Source organism: Sceloporus occidentalis, unplaced genomic scaffold (assembly GCF_023333645.1).
Source record: "Sceloporus occidentalis isolate IW3139 unplaced genomic scaffold, rSceOcc1.0.p SCAF_4, whole genome shotgun sequence".
In the NCBI taxonomy this organism is placed as follows: Eukaryota; Metazoa; Chordata; class Lepidosauria; order Squamata; family Phrynosomatidae; genus Sceloporus; species Sceloporus occidentalis.
The window spans coordinates 35,788,728-35,810,277 of record NW_028316984.1 but is presented as its reverse complement, the minus strand read 5'-3'; the positions used below and the strand labels follow the sequence as shown (position 1 = coordinate 35,810,277).

The 21,550-nt window shown below is 36.5% G+C and overlaps 1 protein-coding gene across 3 annotated transcripts in view; it reads right to left on the bottom strand.

Annotated features, from left to right (window-relative positions):
* Positions 1-994: 994 nt before the first annotated feature.
* ATF2 (activating transcription factor 2) overlaps positions 995-21,550 on the bottom strand; it is a 53,918-nt gene continuing 33,362 nt past the window's right edge. For all 3 annotated transcript variants that reach the window (XM_089519709.1, XM_089519710.1, XM_089519711.1), the window contains 4 exons: positions 14,820-14,969; positions 12,832-13,038; positions 6,830-6,935; positions 995-3,936 (listed from right to left, as the gene is read on the bottom strand). In XM_089519709.1, the coding sequence (XP_089375835.1) occupies positions 3,710-3,936; positions 6,830-6,935; positions 12,832-13,038; positions 14,820-14,969 (690 nt within the window). In that variant the 3' untranslated portion in view covers positions 995-3,709. The remainder of the gene's footprint in view (positions 3,937-6,829; positions 6,936-12,831; positions 13,039-14,819; positions 14,970-21,550) is intronic.

Here is a 21,550-nt window from a genome sequence, read left to right as displayed (position 1 = left end):
TGTTACTTAGGGATTGCGACCACTGAATAGTCTCAAGTACATAACTCTAGGTTAAGGTAAAGGTTTCATTGACAAGGTTGTCAAGTCATGTCCAACTGTAGGGAGCAAAGAGCCAGCTTTGTCCAAGACAACTCCATGGTCATGTGGCCAGCATGACTGTATAGAACGTTGTTACCTTCCCACTGAAGTGGCATCTATCTATTATTTGCACTTTCCAACATGCTTTCCAACTGCTAGGTTGGCAAAAGCTGGGGCTAGTGATGGGAGCTCACTCCATCATGCAGCACTTGGGCCACAAATTGCTGACTTTGCAACCATCAGTCAAGCGTCTTAAATGCCGAGCCACCACATTCATAATTGCCCAACAGGACTGGCCAGCAATGATAGACTTGTTGCTGACTCATCCATCTTATAGTCTTTTACCCCACTGTTTACAAAATAACCCATCTTGCTGTGATCATGTCTCTTGCCAAAACCCATCTCACTGTGACCTGGCATCTCTCCAAACATAACATACGTCTCATAATATGCATCTCTCAATCAAGACATCTGAGAAGAGGGGCTTAATACATATAACAGTTGATATCACAATACATCTGTCAGTACGAAATAAGTCTTGCAGCTGCTTAAATGCTAACACGGCTGCTCCCCTTGATAGGATTTCAATACTTGTTTTTTTCAGGTCCTTTCTGCTCATGAGGAGAAATGTTCTGGGCTGTCCCCAGCATTGTTCCTTTGAGAAGTGATGGATTAATGGCAAAGTCTTACACTTGTCTACTCCAATGTTAAGTCCCACCTTATTCGGTGATATGCCCAGGTGTGTACAGCATTGTAGCATAAGGATGTTAAGAGCAGTGTGGCTTAAATCTAAACTGTGAAGGAAATTAATTCTGTTACTGTGTTACATTTTATAGAAACAGTAGGAACCAATACAGAAGGAAGGAAATCTGACACCACCTTGGCTTTTCAGAAGTTATAACTGTAATGTAATAGGTACAATTTAAAGATAGATTTTATTCTCTGATGATTTACTCATGCAAACTGCACACGGATGAAAACTGTACAGTTTGTGAAACATGTCAAATGCAATGACCTTGAATGCAAAGTACAGAAGTAGTGTGACATACATTTTAAAACAGAATCTATGGTTGTACAACTGTTGTTTGCCAAACATAGTCAGGATTTTCACTAACCCCTCCATTAAAATCATTTACATATTTCCTCACACATATTTAATTTACTTTACAACAGCAACAGCTTTACAACAAAAAATCCCTTTTATATTAAATATGATTTTAAAAACAGGACTGCACTAGGCATTGCTACTGCAAAACACCATTCATTTCTGCAAACTGTTTAGCAAACAGAAATGAAGGGAGGTAGTAGAACATAGCAGTGTCTAGTAAATAATGCCAATCATATTTATGGGAGAAAATATAAGCAAATCTAATCTATGTGGTTCACCCAATTCACAATGAGGAAACAACCATCTCAGTCCAGATAAGGAAAGCAGGCTTCTGCACATGTATAAATGTGCATAATCAGGAACCAAGATATACACCAGGTATGCATACAAATATGGATGTCCTACCTGCGCTACATTCCTTTCAACTGAAAGCATATCCCCATCCCAGTGCAATGAGCTGGATTAGAGGTGTTATTTGTAGAGGTTTCTTGCAGATTTCACGTTTTGTGCTGGAAATTTTCTCCCTGTATTGTGGGTTTTTAGGTTTTGTAAGCTTGTTTTCAAAAGTAAATTCCTTTTTAAAATGATAAAGTATTTAAAGTACTTTTTCAAACTACACAAAAACCTGTTTCCTTACATTTTTAATACACAAAATATTTAAATTCTTATTTTCAGAGTTAAAGCACTGAAATGATATATACATAATTTGATGACTTCCTCCAACATCCGTTCTAATTTGGTTGTACATCATACAAATTTTAGCTGCTCCCTGCTGTTACCACCAATTACAATTCAATGATTTAAAACAGAATGTTTCATTTCATAGTTTGATGGCACCCTAAGTTAAAACAGAGCATAGAACAAACAAGTTACACAACCCACCATAAATGCATTAAATGTTTGTTATATACATAATGGAATTCTTTTTTTTTACTGCCAGATATTTTTACTGTGTAGTTTATTTTGCTGTTGTACAGTTTTCTGATGTGAAAGCACACACTTATTTTTGCGCTTTTACAACTTAATCATAAAATAGTATACTGTTGTTTTTTTTTAACGTGAGTACAGAATTAAAAATAGATAATGGCACATTAAAAAACTCAATATCCTACAGATGACTGGATAATGAGAAGAACTGTACCTACAATCATCTCATCAGAAACAAAACTACATAATGGAATGTTAGTTATCCAGGTTCACACAGTAAATAGCATTTCAAAACTGCAAACATCTATCAAGCCAGCATCACATTGAAGGCATCTTTAAACATTCAAGCACAGATTGCCGGCATAAACTACTGAATCATTCTCTCTTCCTCATCTCACTCTCACACACAAACACACACATACAGAAACACATAATGTGCACACACATACCACACTGTAATTACATTGTTTCCATGGTATGGTAAATAATTGACCCCCCCCCCAAAAAAAAAGGTATCAAAATTTTGCTACTAAAATATAACAGTGCTTACACAAAAATAAAGTACAAGTTACCTTGCAAATACAAGACAATAACCACAAAAAAGAAAATGGGGGAAAACAGTAAAAGTAAAAAAAAAACAAAAACCAACCAAAAAAACCCTTGAGTTTTTGATGAAGGAATTTTAAACTTTCCTGGCATTCATACCACTGGAGTATGAATAAACTCCTCAGTTTAAGACTCAAGAAACCATAACTTTATCAAGTTAGCTTTGGAAAAGTATTCCATCTTTCATAAGCCTATTGAGTCGCTGTCTGCTGCTCTTTGTTACTTCAGTAAGAAGAGGATAGCTGAAGAGTTTCTTTTTGCAGCAGAAATGAAGCTCCTGATTTTAAAAATGGAAGTGCTAGCTGAAATGACATCTATTTTCAAAAAAAGAATATCTAGCAATGACCCTGATCAAGATTACATATGTGCATAAAAAGTACTGTATATTATATACTGTACTGGCCCTGTTAACAAAATTATTTCAAAAACACCCAAACGGTTAAAAAGCCAAAGAAAATGCTACAATAATATAATCAAACATATTCTCCCAATGTTTTTCCTCTCATAATGTGCAAAATAATATAAAGGCAAAAAGACTAAAAGCAAACTTACTGTTCCTGTCTTTTTCTCTTGCCTAGTGCTTTATGATCTCGTAGACTTTACAAAGTCAATAGGAATCTACACAGAACTTTGGTATAAAACATTACATGATTACTATCACAGTTTTGGGGGTGAGCATTAAGTGACTGATCTCAATGTTTCTTGGAATACCATCAAATGAAAGAGAAGTACATTTCAACTGTACCAACACTTCACATGACGAGCACTGAAAATAACAAGCAATCCTAGGAAAGAAAAACAAACCTGGGTGTCTATTAAAATACTATAACCTGTTGTGCAATTCCTGTTTGCCAACTTTCAAAGCCAAATTCAAGTTTGAATTTTACAGATGAACAATTTTAAGCTACAGATTTCTCTTAGACGAAGGCTGTTTTCCTTGTTTCCCTTTGAAGTTGCTAAGGAATATCTAAAAACAATATAAGTTTTTAATCAACTGCCTGAAGGCTGTGATTGGGATGGAGGAGCCATTACAATCTGTGAAAGCACTGGCTCTGTACTCTGGTCTGCCATTTGGGTGAGAACCGATGTTGCCACGGCTTCTACCTTGGAGGTTGAGCTTACTCCATTGGAAGTGCTGACTGAACTATGCTGAATAGCTTCTGTGTGAGGACTACTTGGCACGGAAATGTCTTCTGAGCTATCATCTTTATCTGTGGCTGAGAGAAAAGAAAAAGAAAAATATTGCCATTCCTTTGTTAGAGAGATGTCAAAACGAATGTCCTGTATACAATTGGGATCAATATTTTTCAGGCATAAACACCTCTCTGAAGTGATTATTCACTTATTTTAAGGTCACAGTGACAAGATAAGAAACTCTTTTACATAAATATGATTGTCTTTATAGGAAAATATTGACTGCTGATAAACTGCAACATCAATGTTATCCATTTTTTTAATAGTTGTAATTTTAATTAAAACCCCCTGAGGAGAAGAGAAAGGGTTCCTGAGGTTATCATCTCAAAACAGAGGTCTGATCTTGAGTTGTTGCTTCATAAATGGAAAGAACAATCCATTTATGGTGGTGAAAGAGGGCATAAAAATACCCACCCCACCATTCATGGGAAATTTAGGATCCAAGTTGATCAATTTAGTTCAACACTAATAACTTTCTTCCCAAGTATGGGTTTGCCAGATGGCTTAATTTAGGATTGTCCAACAACTATAGGACACCAGAATTTTTAATCAGGAAATCTCCTGAATGTAATTATAATTGAAAATTATATACAGTAGCCCCTCCATTTTCGCGGGGATCCATTCCGGACCCCCCCTCCCGCAAAAATGACAACTCGCATATATTCAAGCCCTGTTGGTTTGAATGGTCATGCCCTCCTGTGCACATCCCACAGGCATGTGTGCCATTTTAGTCAATGGGGCTCACCCCTCCGTGAGTAATAGAGACTCTGGACTTCAAGTCCGTAAAGACAATGGGACGACGGCATGTTAAAGATAGAAAGGGACCATTCCACTTGAGGCATCAGCTTGGATTCAGCAAACATCTTTGTGAACATAAAAGAAAGTGCGGTCATTTTTGCCAAACATCCACCCCCTTCACCCCTTTGAAACATGCCATGCTAGTCTTAAGAGGCCTCCAGACCTCTGGAGCGGGTTTTGGAGAGTGCAGGAAGTGAGTGTCAGCAAAAAACATCCTCTCCTTTTCCATTAGTGGAGGTGATCTGTTGCAGCAAAGGTCATTCCACAATATGAACTGCACCAGTGCTGTCAAGTTTAGGTATGCATAAAACCCTCACTTTCTTTAATGTTCATCAACCTGACAGTTAAAGATCTGCACTAAGTCAGCAATACTGTAGTAATTATTACAGAGTTTATGGTTTGAGTATTCTAATAAGGATCCAGGATGGCTCCCTAGGATGATGTGTAAACTGCCCAGCATAGCATGGAAGAGAAAGAGCAATTGAGCATTTTGTAGAGGTATCACTTTTGTTCTTCTCGCTTTTTTCAAACTGTAACTCATATTCTCAATATTCTCTCACTATAATTGGGCTTGCTAAGGCCACATAATTTCTAGGCTGTATGGATAATAAATTTCATGAGGTCTAAACCAATTCCTTGCAATTTTTACTGCATATTTACAATAAGCAATTATGTATAGCACATTATATACACCATAATCTGACAACAATTTGTTATGAGTGACAATGTTTCAAGCTGTCTTACCATTTCACTTCTTACATGTAACATTAGTTTGCAGCAATGTTGCTGATTCTGGAGTGGTATGTATGTTTATATGAGTTCTGGTGCTTTAAACTTTGAGGTAGTTAAATGCAGAAACATAAAAAACAGTTCTTTTTCATAACATTAATATTCAAAACATCTGGGCATGTTCAGCAAACTATGTATGCATAATGTGATCCTATACCACCTTCTATATGAAATAATGCTATTTTGTCAGACGGGAGCCATAATGGCCTCATCCCCGCAACAATCATTGTTAATATAAATTCAAAACATATTTCTGCACAGTTTCAATTTGCTCCACGATGCCACTTTCCCTCCTGTCAAAATGCCTGGAGATCAAAAGGACTGAGATTTATAAACTCAAAACTGACAAAAATCAGTGCTCTAAATATAGACAGCCACAGAGGGTTGCTAAATCTCCTGAATCTTTTAAATTAAAAAATATTGCCCATTCTGATGAAACTGCTTACAATGACTACAAGTAAAGATGGTGGCCATTAAGTTTTATCGCAAGCACCTGAGGAACTGTTCGCATGCAATACAAAATGTTCTTTTATTCTCCTAAATTACTGACACAGGCAAATTAAAATGAAGTGGCTACATATGGCAGGAACAATCTTCACATTTACAAATATCCTGAAATATCACTAAATCATAAAAATGAAAGCTGTGGGTTATACATTATGAATGTTGCCTAATGCATTCCCAGCTCAGTTATTTGTTACAAATTTGTGTACAATGGACAAAATTGGCCATTTATTCTACAGCAGCAGCTGGTTCTAGGGTTGTGTATTGTATCCAAAAAACAAAAGCTAGAGATACACAATTAACCTTTAAAATGCTGAAAAAGAAAGAAAGCTAAGATCTTCATTTCTAATATACTTCACTGATCTTACTTTGCATGTCCACTGCTATACCTATAAATTTTAATTTTCCTCTTCAGTAGTGAAGTCATGGCAAAATTTACATTTACATATCTGTAATATCTGGGAGACAACACAAAGAGCCCACATCTTCTAACTGAGCTTTATGTAAAATAATTAGATTTGACATGTTTCTCTTTTGATTAAAAAATATTACTATCACAATTCCAATAGCTTAGACCTTCAACATTTATATGCGCTAACTTATAACCTGGAAGACCTGCACAGGAAGAGCATACAGCTTTTAAAATTCTATGAATCCAGAAGCTTCAATATGTCATTGCATTTATCTTGCAATAACCTTGTAGGAATTGTTATATTTAAAGTGAAGTATCTCAACATCACTTCTCAGTTTTAATGTTTTCTCTGTTTGCTTTGGCAGTATTTCACTGGTGCAGCCTCAGGCTATAGGTAATGGAACATTACTCACTATGATAGCCAGATTTCTTCTGCATGGCTGTTACAGGGCAATCTTTATGAGCCAGAAGAAGCTGTTTCAGCTGCGCCACTTCATTTCTCAGCAGGGTGACTTCATTCTAAAGAAGAAAAGTTATATACTTTACCAGGATCAAGTTACATACATTTCAGACTGAGCTTTACAAGGTTTTGTAATGACAAATAAAAGACACAGCACACACTTTGTGTGCACATTATTTCAACACAAGTCAATCTTTGACCTACTACAGTTCTGGTCAGCTAGATCAACACTTACAGTTTGGGCAACTTATTCAAAGTTGCCTCACATTTAGTATGTCTTATTCAGTTGTTTGTTACCACTGGATTTTGTATGCAGTCTCACCTACTGATATTAAATTGTACATTTTTAAAAAAGATATACTGGATTGTTTCAATTTGTTGTCATAATAAATAACTGAGAAATAGCTGACTTGGGAATGAATCCTTATAATATTTGTTTAAGATGCTATTAAAATGCTTATAAAATGTTTCCCACTCATCCTCCCAATGTTTCAATTTGTTAAACAGGTAGCCACAAGCATTGGGATTAAGGACCCAGGAAACTTACTCCTATGTTCCACTCTGTTGCAGAGGTGGAAGAGAAAATATCTTTTTCAACAGCTAATTAACTGAATGGCATTTTGGTCTAGCTTGTTTCAAATAAATTCTACTTCATTCTGAAATGGTGTTCGGCAATAGCCCTAATATGAGAAGTATTTCAACATTCTCACTGATCCCCAAACCATTTATACAAGTGTTCTACTGGCTTCTCTCCAAAACACCTGAATGTCTGCCCCTCAGACCTGGGGAACATGGACAATCCAACCTCCATTTTTTAAAAGTGATTTGTCTCTAATTATCAGTTGCTCAGAGGTGAGGAATAAGGAGTTATCTCACTATTGCTCAGTTTAGAGATGCTGAAGGAGCCTTTGTTAGGGACACAATACTGGACTAGAATAAGTACGTATTCAGGAGAAAAGAGGAAAATTTCCCAGTTTCTATTTTATCACGTTTCTTCGAATCCCACCCACATTGTCTTCCTGTTCATGTTTTGTACGGTGTTGTAAGACACAGGGGACTGGAAACTCAGGCATATTTTGTGGAATAATTTCCCTAATATACATCCTTTTAAAATTAATTTTTCTTTATGTATGCATTTTGTATGAACTTTCCCAAATTATGTTTGTGCACATTTTGCAAACATACGCATTTTCAAAGCTATGCTGTGATTTCAGCAAAATTTGAAACATGAAAAAACAAATAAAAAAGAGCTAAACTCCAAACCTTGCCATTTGTGGCTTCTTCCGATGAAGAGAAATGAAAGATGCATGCATGCTTTTTGCTAATGGGCTCACAGATAACACATGTTTGGTACAACGTTTCAGTAATCCTCCTGTAGACAGATAAAGGTTTTATAGTTTCGACAGGCTTTTGTGGACTGACTGTTCATGAGGAAAGGTCCTTTAATAATGCGTTGTTTTGTCTATATTATTTTTCTTTTTGAGTCTGCTTTTAATCCTACTGCCAGTTTAATTTTTACATGAAAAGATGAGCTATAAATAAAATAATAATAATTTCAATTCTTTTCTGTCCTATTTAGCAGTGCCTCAGAAATAAGGAAAAAATTATTTTGCATCAGCCACAACATGCAAAGCTAAAATTATAAAGGTTTGTTGAAAACTACCAATGCTGAACATATAAAAAATTACAGTATTGTAGGTAATATTCTATTCATAAGTTTACAACAGCTCTCAATTTTGCATTGCTTACAAATATTTGGAAAATAATATCAACACTATTGGAAAGAATATATGAACCTGCTAGAGTTTTAAGTTCCACAAGGGAGAGCTTTCTTTCGATCATGCCTCAAAGGCTCACTTGGTGAGGACACAGGAGACAGCCTTCTCAGTAGCTACTCTCATCCTCTGGAACTCCACTCCACAGATGGTTAGGTGGGCCCCCTCCCAGCTTTCCTTTCACCAGCAAACAAAGACCTTTTGGTTTAAGCAGGCCTTTATTGTATAATCGCTCACAGGAGATTTCTTATGGGACGGTGCTTTATTTTTTTAATCTTTTGAATGATTTTATACTGTTTTAATGTACTGATTTTTAATTGTTTTTAACTTTTCATTTTAAAGTTGTAATTAATTTTTTTATGAGTCATTCCGAGTCTCACTCTGGGAGAAAGGTGGCATGTAAATGAAATAAATTAATAGGTAACTAAAGATTTTTTTTTAAAAAAAAAACCGAGCAATACCACCCTAAGTGAACACCTACAGTCAAAGTTTTTGCGTACAAGTTGCAACTACAAATTCCAACTAAATCTTGAATAGTTAATAAAGGCCCAGTACAGATGGGCCTTTAAGCACATAAGGAATACGTGCTAGGATTGCCTTGGGGCGTCGCGTACAGACACCCCGCAACCCTAGTACATATTCCATACATCAAAATGGTGGTGCCCTTTACACACGGACAAGAAAATTTCTGCTGTGATTTTTGATCACATACTGTATATAACACCGGGAGGCTTAACCCAGCACAGGTTGTTCCCAACAGGGGAAAGCACAGGTCAGGCGAAGCTTTCCACACCACTGTGTATGAACTCCGCTTCTGCCTGTTCCCTCTCTGCCTTCTCCTACTGGAAGAAATAAGGAGGTCACAAAAGGGGGAGGGGGGAGTATGGTCACAAGTGAGAAGCCTTTGAAGGGAGGAGGCAAAGTGACATCAGAAATGTTAAGATATGTGGCCCTGCTCCAATTATCTGCCTGAACAAAAGGCCACAGAGGTGGATCCAAACTGGTTCTCCAACCTTGTGCAAGACAATTATCGTGAAGTCAGATTTCTTCAGTAAAAAGGTTTGATGATTTATGCATTTTAAAAACTGATCAACTATTCCTTCATTTCAAAATTCATGTCAGGGTGGGGTACATAAAATTGGACACTTAGTGCAACAAAAATCATGTAAACATCAGTAGTCTCCCTCATCTGAAATGCTTGGGACTAGAAATATTTTGGATTTTTCAGATTTTGGAATATTTGTATATACGTAAAGAGACATCTTGTAGATGGGTTCCAAGTCTAAACATGAAATTCATTTATATACACAGCTGATGAACAAGACAAATCTGGTACAAGTTATTCCAAGTCATCAAGACCTCTTGTCCCCCAACTAATAAGACTCGATCTCAGAACAGCACCAAACTGGGCACCTACATACTCTTTCAAGGGGAGAGTGAACCCATTCAGGTTGCATGTTAGCTAGCCAGAGCTGGGAATCATCTACACACAATAACTCTGTGTTAACAGCTTTTTGTACAGCTCAGGGCATTTGTTTCAGTACTTTAAAATAACATAAGCTTATTTCAGCAAACACATTTCATATGTTTCTTTCTTGGTATGTCAGATATAAATGAGCATGTCTAACAATATTGCCACAGTATTTATCATATCCCATTCATTGCCACTGCAATTCTCTTACTAAAGTTGTAATACTTACTGCTGGATTAACTGATCTTAAAATATCAGAGCAATTATCTTTACCGGTGTGTTGCTTTCAGAAATGTTGTATTAGGTTTTGCTCCTATTCACAGATCATAGATGAACTTTACTCAAATAGTACGTGCATTATTGGTGCAGCTTGACAACGAGAAATTGTACTAACAAACTAATTCAGCTTTCAATTGACAGAATAATTTTTATTTATGATAATAAAATAAAAAATAAATATAAACACACACACACACAAATAAAAACATTCCAAATTTAGAACAGCACTACAGTGGCAAAAAACTTTAAATTGACAAAATTTTCTGTAGCCAGACAGGCACCAAATATAAAATACATGAAAGCACACAAAACAAAGATACTACTTTTTGAAGCAAGAATGGCTCCATCTTGAACCAGAGTACTAGTCTTCTTGTTACAAGAACAGCTAAACAGTTATCTCTTTGGCCATTTCTAAGAGCAGTACTTTAAAGCAAGTTTCAACCCATTAGCTCATACTTCAGCTAATTTACATTATAACTTGAAACAGAACAAAAGCCATTAATCAAATCCACTGATTTGCCAATTGATACCTTTTAGCTTCTCAAAGTAGTACAGCAGCACTGTACAGCAATAATTTTTATATTTCATATTCATATTAACTGTAAGCCCTGAGCTGTTTATTTTGTAGAACTGACAAAGCCAGAACAAGAACTATTGGACCCTAGCGCTCTTTCACAGCTAGCATGCTATGGGAGACTGAACGTATTCAATTTGATATTAAACATAAGTAATCATGGGTCATTACTGCCCACTTTGCTGATCAGCTGTGCATGCTTGTCAAGTGAAGAATTACTATGGAAATGTAGGATTAATATATCCACATACAATACAGTGTAATTATTTCTTTGACATTCAATTTTCTTTACAAGTTGTTCTGTTCTTCACAGTTAATGGTTTTGCTGTTGGCAGAATGTAAAAAAAAATTCATCAAATCTATTACAATGGGATTAATTCTTGAGAATCTTCAACAAAAATAAATCTAAACTAAATTACATGAGAAAGGAGGACAATCCATGTAGAAAATCTGGCTGCCTCTTCAAGAGGTGGAAGTCCATTTGGGGCAGGAGGGCAGAATCATGCTTGTGTCCGTGGCAAGTCAAACTAGCAGTCCAGCAACCAGAAAAAACAACAACCCTGAACTCTTGTAACTCCTACAGTGCTGCAGCAAATACGGCTGGTTTGGCAAGCACCATTTCTCTTCTCATTTGAAAAGACTGTTTCCATTTTTTGTTTTAAATAAGTTGACTTCCTGTTGATGAACTGGAAATTGTGTAGTATTACATTTTCTTTGTGAAAAGAAATATTTTTGTGATTATTTGGACTGCCAGGCTGGCAACAGATTTTTTCCCCCCTGTTTGGGCTGATTTTCATTTTGACCTCCCCCACTAAAAATCTGTTTATAGTTTTTTGTAGGTTTTTCAGGCTATGTGACCATGTTCTAGAAGAGTTTATTCTTGATGTTTCACCAGCATCTGTGACTGGCATCTTCTGAGAATGCTGATCTAGAAGTGAGTGGGTATATATACTGTGTGACCTGTGTAAGGAGTGATTCCCATGCCAATCTGTGTATTGTTCTGTTGTTGATGGCAGGGCCTCAGGGTGGGAGGATATGCAAAATAGGATTAGTGTCTGCTAATTGGTGATCATTGTCTGCTGGAAAAGCTTCTGACCCTACGTGATTTCTCATATGCCCAGGGTCAGGGTGGGATCCTAAGGCCATAAACCTAAATCTGCACAGACTTACCCTCCTCCATAGGCCTGACCAGTGGATATTTGAGAGTGAGTGGGGAGAATCTGATCCTACACAGCCTTACTTTTCTTCATGTGGCTGATTCTGAGCTGACTTAAAGGCTGCTGGTCCTGCACTCTGCTTCTCAGATTGCACAGTGGGAAGTGAGTGGTCTCAGTTCATATAATGTGTTGAAGCCAATCAATCTCAATGTAGTGAAATTCTTGCTTGTCCCGCCTTTGTGCTAAATACTCCAAATATTATTATTTAACTTTCCCCAGACGTATAGATTTAAAAACACAAATGGCTAAATAAATGGATAAAAATAAACAATATGCTGTAGCATGTTCTGGTTAATTGGAGAAATGCATAAAATTGTACATCTTAAAACATTTCAACAGAAAATACATATGGATTTCCACACAAGGAGGAGAGTCTTTCAACAGGGTGTTGTGAACAAAGGAAGAGATGTGAATGGAGGTGGGATTTGAAGAAATGGAGGCAAATTGAGAGAGTTTTTCACCACCCTTCCCTCAACTACTACAAAGCCACCAGATACAATCTAACATGTATAATATTTCTACTGTGATGAATGTTTAATGTACTCTAAAAAAACCTGTACAGTATATACCACAATACAGTGCTTTTCTTCTAGACCCAAGTCAGGTTCTTAAATTACAAGTAAGAATATCACACAGTACCTGTAATTGACCATTTAATGAGCTCAGGTCTTCTGCTTTCTTTTCCAAAGACTGTACCCAAACTTTTCTTTTTTGTCTACACCTCGAGGCAGCTGCCCTGTTCCGCTCTAGAAATTTCCGCCTTTTTTCATCAGGATCTTCATTTGCTGCTCTTCTTCGGCGACCACCTGTACTTGGAGTTTGTGGTGCAGGCTGAGCCGGAGAAGCCTGTGGGAACCAAAAAGATAAATTAATAATAATTTAATAAAAATCATCACATTTTACTACCAAAAATGTTTAATTAGAACCAAATGTTGGACATATTTTGGGGATCTACAAACTAACATTATTATAATAAATAACAGTCTCAATTAGTACCAAATCTAATTAACATACACACAATATTTTGTTTTCATCTTACAATGTTAGAAAAGACAAATGACATAGTACTATTTCTGGCTAAAGCAAATGTTTGAAACCCAATATCCCTTTGTTATTGAAGGCCCCATCTACACCATCTAAAATGCTGTTCAGACAGAACTGTTAAGGATTCCTAAACCATGACTGAACATACTGAAAATGAGTGGCAGACTCCCACACTCTTTCCCATATCACATGTTTGCTTTGGCACTTCAGTCCATTTTTTAAAACTAAGTTTCCCATTACAGCCAAAAGTAGGGAACCACTATGTCAATTACTAACCAGAACTGAACTTAAGATTCAAGCCAAAGTTCCCCATTTTGGATGTAATATCATCATCTGATTCAACTAATCCATGGAAGATGCATCCAAACCAAAAAGTGAGAGAGCAGACGATAGACTGTAGGATAGACTAAGATATGGGGAATGGGACCATAGGTGGACACAGCCACAGACTGAAGATCGCACAAAGAAAGTCAGTGGATACAACACATAAAAGGAAATGATGATCAGAGAAGAAAGGAAGGAACAGTAATGAGGGAAGATGCAAAGTGAGAGCAGGAAGCACCACAAAGGGCAAGAGATCATACAGTCACATGCTAAGGAGCAGGATATGAAGGGATGCAGTACCAAGTACAGTACTACTTGGACTCAAGTCAAAGTTGGGAACTGTAGGAAGAGGGTCTGCTGCAAAAGTGAATACTAATGAATGCATCCATCTGACTGGTGTATCTTTCACAGAATGTAGTAACCGTGGCTAGATCAAGTAGTATTATTAAAGGTGGAGGGAAGAATGAGAGAGAGAGAAAAAAAACATATACAACATAGAAGATACATAGAACAGAGTGGGTATTGTTTATTTAAGATGTAGTATCATTTTGGTAATAGTTACTTTTGGTAATTTCCTTGGAGCTGATCTCTGTCATTTATTTTGAGATGACCACCACAAATTCATTTGATCTGTATTCTGTAACAGTGGTAGCCTCCATTATAAGCCAGTTCCTAAGGATTAAACTTCATATTCCTTGACAATTTAAGCACAAAAGTAACTACAGAATGAAGTGTGTCAATTATAATGCCAGGGAAATAAAAAATGGCTTTTCTTAAAGTGATGATGAAAGCACTTCACATATAATCTTTACAGCACCTAACAAAATATAGTTATAATTACATAGCTCCAGGAGTGTTAATTTTACTATTGTTTCCCGCCTCATCCTAGGATGATCTATAATTTAGTGAGTTTTCTTATTTCTTTTCTTGTTTAAAATAATAATCCAAGAAATGTTAGGATAGGATTATAAAAAATATTATGTTTGGGTGAGTGGGAAGTTTACATTTATGCAGGAAACAAAAATTTAAATTTAAAACAAGCCATGTAACCCCACCATGGAAGCAGTAAACCTGTTCTAGTTTCATGTATATCACCAGTTTACAATTTAGTCATGATACATCCACACTTTCCCTTTTTCTTCCATCTTCCATCTCTTTAACCTAATGTAATATCAACTTTGCTTTGTTTCAGAAGTAAGAAAAATGAACTATATCAATTTTTAATGACAGGAAACAGAGTCAGAAGCAAGGCTTCATACCGGTGTTTCAGTAGTTGATGTAGCAGGCTGTTGTAGTGATTGTGGCCTGGCTTCCTCTGACTGAGTTCTAACCAATCCACTCGTTTGTCCATTTGCAGTATCTCCATTTGTTACCTGAGAGTGCTGCTGGGTTAAGGCAGCTTTTAATCTCTAAAAAGAAGAAAAATGTTCCATGATGATCAATGCTCTGCAATACCTATTTACTCAATGATATTTTTTCTGATTTCAAATTGCTTATACAAGCTACCACTACTGGAGTAGGAATTATTTCTCCCCGCCTCCCAACGCAGCTCCTTCTGCTATCCCCAGGCTCCTTCAACCCCAGGAAAGGCTTTCTGAAGAGTGCAGCGGCCTCCTCCAGTAGCCAAAGCATCGCAATATAACACAATATAAGCTGTAAGACAAAGGAGAAATTGTGAAACTAAGCCACTGAATACAGTGGCCAGGAAGCTGTAAGAGCTCATCCAAGGAGGAAGAGATGACCACCTCCAGATGTCTGCAGAAAGTGTATCCTTCCTGTCTATGATGCCACAATACCAGGAGCCAGGACTGGTGAATAAACATGAATGGCCACCTCTAGGTCATCTCAAGTGTTTTGGAATGTCTCAGTCATTGAGCAAAATGCTGCAACAACAGACATTCTGTTGATCATTGCATCAATCTATTTAAATATTCATATCCTGTCCTGTATCAGGAGATCTCAGTTTTTCCCCAGTCTCCTCTTCCTCTAAGGGCAATACCTTAGAGGAGACATGCTATGAAAGAGGCTGAAAGAAGAATTGCATTCAGGCCATCCAGTAAACTTTGCAACTGGTGATACAGTGATAAATACATTTGAATGAGGGTGAGGAACTGGATTGGTTGTGGAAGCCAGAACATCACAACTAACCTGGCAGCTTGAATGACGTTGGGGCAGGTGCCAACTCCTGACACCTCTCCCCTGACATTGTCAAGTGTCACACCGTAAGCCTCAATTATTTTTCTCCAGTTGTCTTTCTCCAAACAGAAAAAAGATTCAGCTGGTGTTTGGGGAGGAGTGAAGTGCACAAGCAGTGCTCTTCAAGGCTATAATGGCATTCTAGCCAAGCTTTACATCTCCCTCCTACAAGTGGAAGCAGTGACTCACATGAGGTCCTATGTGTTGGATGGGTTGGCCTGGAAGGCTAAATTTCCCTATCTCCAATTTAAAATAAAATACACAATAATATAACTACACTTATGATAATTCAACCCACATTCCCAATACTAAACTGCAAAGGTGATTTCAAAAAATATGAATGCCCTTGAAAATAAATCCATTTCATAAGTCTGAACTGGTAGGAATCGACTGCTCGATCACAAGTTTATAGAAACAATATTATTGTAACAACAATTCATGGAAAGTGAGACCCATATTTCATATCTGCCACAAAACCTCATCAGAGTAATAACCCCTCTTCTCCTGGGTGTTATCTTACCATCTGCTGCTCTATTACTTATCTTTATTTTGCAACTAATTAACAGCATAATCTTCTAAATTCAGCAAGTTAATTATCATTATTGTGGTCTTTGCAGCATCATCAGTCCTCATGAAGTCTTGTCTCTCCCCTCCCCCAAGAGAATGCATGAAAATGAAGTAGGCTGGGAGAGGGTCTGTTTCTTTAGAGAAGGCTCATTAGGTGTTTGCTGATTAGCTCGGCATGCAGAGAGGCAGGTCAGGAGAGTTCTGCTGAACACAAGGTCCCATGCCGAGCTCAACAAAGTTAATGTGAGTTTCTGAACATTTGCCAAGCTGCCCTCTGTCAATTCTCTGTAGTAACCCCTGCAAAAAACCTACTGGCTTCCCACAATGCTGCAAGTATTTCTTTACAGTTTGCTTTAAAAAAAAAACAATCTGTGGAGAGCATTCCAGAGAATACCACTTGAAAGCAAATGTTTAACATACAAGATCATCCTTTCATTAATTTTATCTAGAAATATTTGCTAACTCTTCATTTGCTACGCATGTTTCTGGAAACAAAAAAGAGACAATTCTGAAAGGAATTCTTCCCTAATTTGAGGACAATTGTATCTCGCTATTATTTTTTCCAATGCCTCCCAACTATACATTTAACATCATAAAAGGGTCTCTTTATTTTCCACTCTCCCCTTCTTACTTCAGGAATCTTCCAGGAGTATCTCAGGAAGACCTCTCCCATTTTCCCACCATTTTTAAACATGTGGAATCTCTCCTGCTTTTCCAACTTTTTGCCCCGGATCCAGAAATCTTAGGAGCTGGGTCTCAGAGAGCCTTCTTCTGGATTCAAGCCTCAGTGAGTTTTTGCAGGCCGCTCTTTTGTTTCCTCAAAGTTCCCCACTTCAAACTCAGCCAGAGCAACTTGGGTGACAGCCAAAAGCACTGGGTCAAATTATGAACTCCCCACTGCAGTGTGCAAGTTTCCTTTATTCTTTCTGGCAAAACTTTGTTTGGAATTTTATCTTTTGAATTGAAATTGGGCACTCACTGCCATGTGGATGACAAAACAAAACAAACAACACACAAACAGAAAATCCACCACTGTCAAATTGAGGTATCCACCAAAGTTTTTCAATGAAATATCAGCGACATTCCTTTTTTGCTACTAGTAACCCCTCAACTGGAATTTCAATGTGAAACTCAGCAGTGCAACTTGGATGAAAATCAAAAGCAATGTATCCAATTTTGAGGTACCTAGCATGATGTCCTGGAGTTATGGTTGTGAAAAACAACCATGCCGACATGGATATATCTTTTTTTATTATCTTTTATTATTATAGAATACCTTCAAAGTGATAGCAGAATAACAGCAGAAAGGCTAAAAGAGAAAAAGACAATGCCATGAGGCTCTTCCAGTCTAAAATTAAACAGGTTTTAATGCGCTTTAAAAAGTTTTAAACTAATATTTGTTTAAGAGGTCTGTATTTAGTGTTTTTACATTTTTGCATTCAAGATTGCTTTTAGCTATATTATTTTAACATACATTGTGAGCTGCTTTGGGCCACATATAGGAGAAAAGCAGGATATAAACTAAATAAATAATAAAGGAACAAATACCAAATGAAACAGTTAACATGTGCTTAGGGCCAATCTACAGGTTCAGTTACAGTGTTTCATGGATAGATAACCCCTTCATGGAGCAGTGCAGCAATTACTTAGAAAACATCTGTTGTTAAGTGGAAAATTAAAGCGTTACAGATACTGAACACAATCCAGTAACTATCCTAGAAAAATAGAGAATAAGGCCTGTTACAGACTGCCAAAATAAAGCTGCTTCAGGTCTCTTTGGAGGTATGCTGTTTAAATGATGCATGCATCCTAAGAATCCGGAAGCTGCACCAAAGCTGCACTCCAGTGCTTAGGAATGGAGTGTGGCTTTGGCGCGACCTCCAGACTCTTAGGACCCATGCATCATTTAAACAGCATACCTCCAAAGAGACCCAAATCAGCTTTATTTTGGCAGTCTGTAACAGGCCTAATCTCACTGCTAGTCTCAACTAAAGTAGATTCACTGAAAAACAAACATGTTCAACAGTAAGGTGACATTTATGAAAATCATATTGATTCAAGGGTGTAAAACTCAAACGGGTATGTGAATTATTCAGCAACAGACAGCATGTCAAAGTCTTTATATAAAGATTTCAATACAAAGTCTCTTTATTAAGGTTACACTATCTGTGGGCATTTCACCCCCCCCCCCACCAGTACTCTGATTTCCAGTTACAGTTGCAAATAAATCCTTCATGTTATCTTTCAGAAGCAGGTAGTAAGTTCAACATGACCCATGTCTACCTTAATGTGCTTAAGTTATAAACTTCCAGATTTGACTGTATTAATCTTCTTCTATGAAATTATTTAGCTTGAAGTGTTTAATCAATTACTTTCTGCATGTTTTAATGTAATTGTTATGGTTATACTACAAACTGTACTTTTTAAAATGGGAAAATAGCATAAAATCTATATTATGAAACACACCCGGCTCTTAATTTGTGATTTCAACCTTTGGCTGAAGACCTGCTTTAAGTCAAGTCTAATCAAATGGAACCAATTTTTTCAAACGTATCTGTTTTATGATCTAGCATTTTTTCACCGACAGTCAGCAGCCCCAAAGACACTAGTTGTTTTAATACGTACTTTATAAATCAAACTTAAAGCAATTATGTGAAAATTTACACATATGGAAGCAAGACACAGCTGTGCCAATGAAATACATACATAACTAACTAATACAGTACGGCCTAATTTTCAGCATGGTCTGTCATGTAAGATGCATAATTTCAATCTGGCAACACTACGAAATACCACCAGAGAGCACAAAAGCGATTTAAATCTAAAATGAATACCCCAGGATTGGCTTGCAATTAGAATTCATATAATGGGGAGAAGAACATTCTTCAGGTGAATGCAACCATGAATGTAGATTCAGCATATGAGACAAATTATCTCTCTCATTTCTAAAGATGAGAGAAAACAAAATGCATTTTCAGTCATCATGTATACAGATATTGTGTGTATTTACCAGAAGAAAACTGCATTGACACTTCTGTTTGTGTATGTATATATATATATATATATATATATATACATATATATATATATATATATATACACACACACACACCTGTAGCTTTGTATGTAACATTCATGTAACATTCATATGTAATGGTAGATCTGAAAGCAAGACATAATTAGCAAATTAAAAATTGAAAGAAAAAAGATTTTAAAATGTAATTTAAAATTTATTTCCGAAGAACAGGTTTTCACTGCTCTCAAAATACTTATAAGCAGTCAGGTTAAAAATTATCCTCTTTCATGTCTGAGACTTTCCCTCCATTGGACAAAATGTGGATGTCTAGCTTTTTAAATCATGACTTCAGTGAAACACTTACAATGCCAATTTTAACTTTTTAGCAACTAAGGAGCTGTCTTTAATTTAAATTTAGCCCAACCTATTTTTATCTTGGTTGCTTTGCTAAGATGAACTTGGTTCCGTCTAGAAGCCTTTCCCATTCTGAACACGCAAACATTTGTAATATACATTGTTCAATAGTTAGCTTTTGCCAATCTAACCAAATGCATAATTATACAAAGTTTTTGAGTTGCTGGTAAAAATGAAAGGCAGTAGGAAGAGAGGGAGACCATACTCCAAGTGCATTGATTCAATCAAGGAAGTCATGACCCTGAATTTGCAAGAACTAAGCAGGACAGTGATGACTGAGGTTTCTGTAGGCCTCTCATCCATAAAATTGCCATACGTTGAGGATGACAAACAACAAAAAAATATGATTGCCACTGCTGTCATACATTTTTAAAGTTAAATGATCAGCTTCAATATAATTAGCTGTTTTTGCTACGAGACCTAGTATTCTCTCCTTTCATATGTGGCAACTGAAAACACATTACTCATTACTCAACCTGCAGTTTACTCTAAATGCAGTTAGTTGACAAAGAAGGATTAAACCCTGATTTGATAGCTACACTGCTTTTACAGCAAGATTCTTAGATGTGCACATTAACAGAAAACTTTGGTTTACTCAAAAGTGAAAGCACAGATTGTCAATCTGCTTCTGTTGAAGGCATAAGAAAGGAAATGGGGGAGTGTGTTAACCTTTTGCTTATAACAGTTTGTTGTTACATGGAACTGTGCCACTGTCAAACAGTGGAAGGTTATTAATATATACGATGATAAACAAAGGCAATTATAGTAAAATACATTGAAAGTATTAATTTTTGTAATGTAAAACCAATTATGATCTTGTAACTGTATAATTAGAGGTATACCTCAACATCCTGCCTAGATAGTGGTGAATTACCTTAGGCAATTCTACATGCCGCTTTTCATGAGCATGTTCATCTCAATGAGTAGAGGTATCAGAATATAGGTTTTCAGTCAATCCCAACATGTGCAATCACTATGAAATGTTGCAGGTGCTTCCCACTGCTTTCACTTTTTACCAGCTTAGGGATATTGGCTATTAGGCATCTTTTGTCAGTTCATGTATTCTCTACAATTAATGTAGATTCAAGTACTAAAGAGAATCTAACCCAAGGAAAGGATTTTCTTAGTCACTCTAGCGTACATCCAGCAAATTCATACAAGGAGAGATGAAAATGTGTATCTAATATAATGGCCCACTTTACAGAAAATGCTGACCTGGTGATGGTGTTTTAAACTGAATCTACTGCAGTTTCATTTAGGCAAAAGAAAAAATATGCAAGATTCTACACTTTCTAAATAAGAAACAGGCAGCTATAACAAAAACAAGTAAACATCAACATGAAAGAGGATTATAACTTAATCAGATGTGTGTTAATTGTGTTCTCAGCTTAGCTTAACTGCAATGTTTTAAAAAGACTGCACTAGCTTTTTCATTAACAGCGATTCTATCAACTAAATAGCAAACACAGAATTATTATCTTTATCAAAAAACTGAAAGAGAAGACATTACACTTCTTCGGCCCTGTTAAAGTGAGAAAAATTACTATGTAATATTATATGCAAGAGCCCTGAGGGCAATTTCTTATAATATGCTATTTTTCTTCTTCTGTTACAGGGCAAAGATTATCATATTCAAACAAGATTGTGTGTAGGGAATCTGATAATTACAAGTATTTGAATCTTTTAAGCAATTAGAACTCTTAATTCCAGTTTAATATTAGTACCAAAATAAGAAGATAAAAGAATTTAAACATTAGCAACGATATTGTAAAATATATATCTTTAAACAATAACATA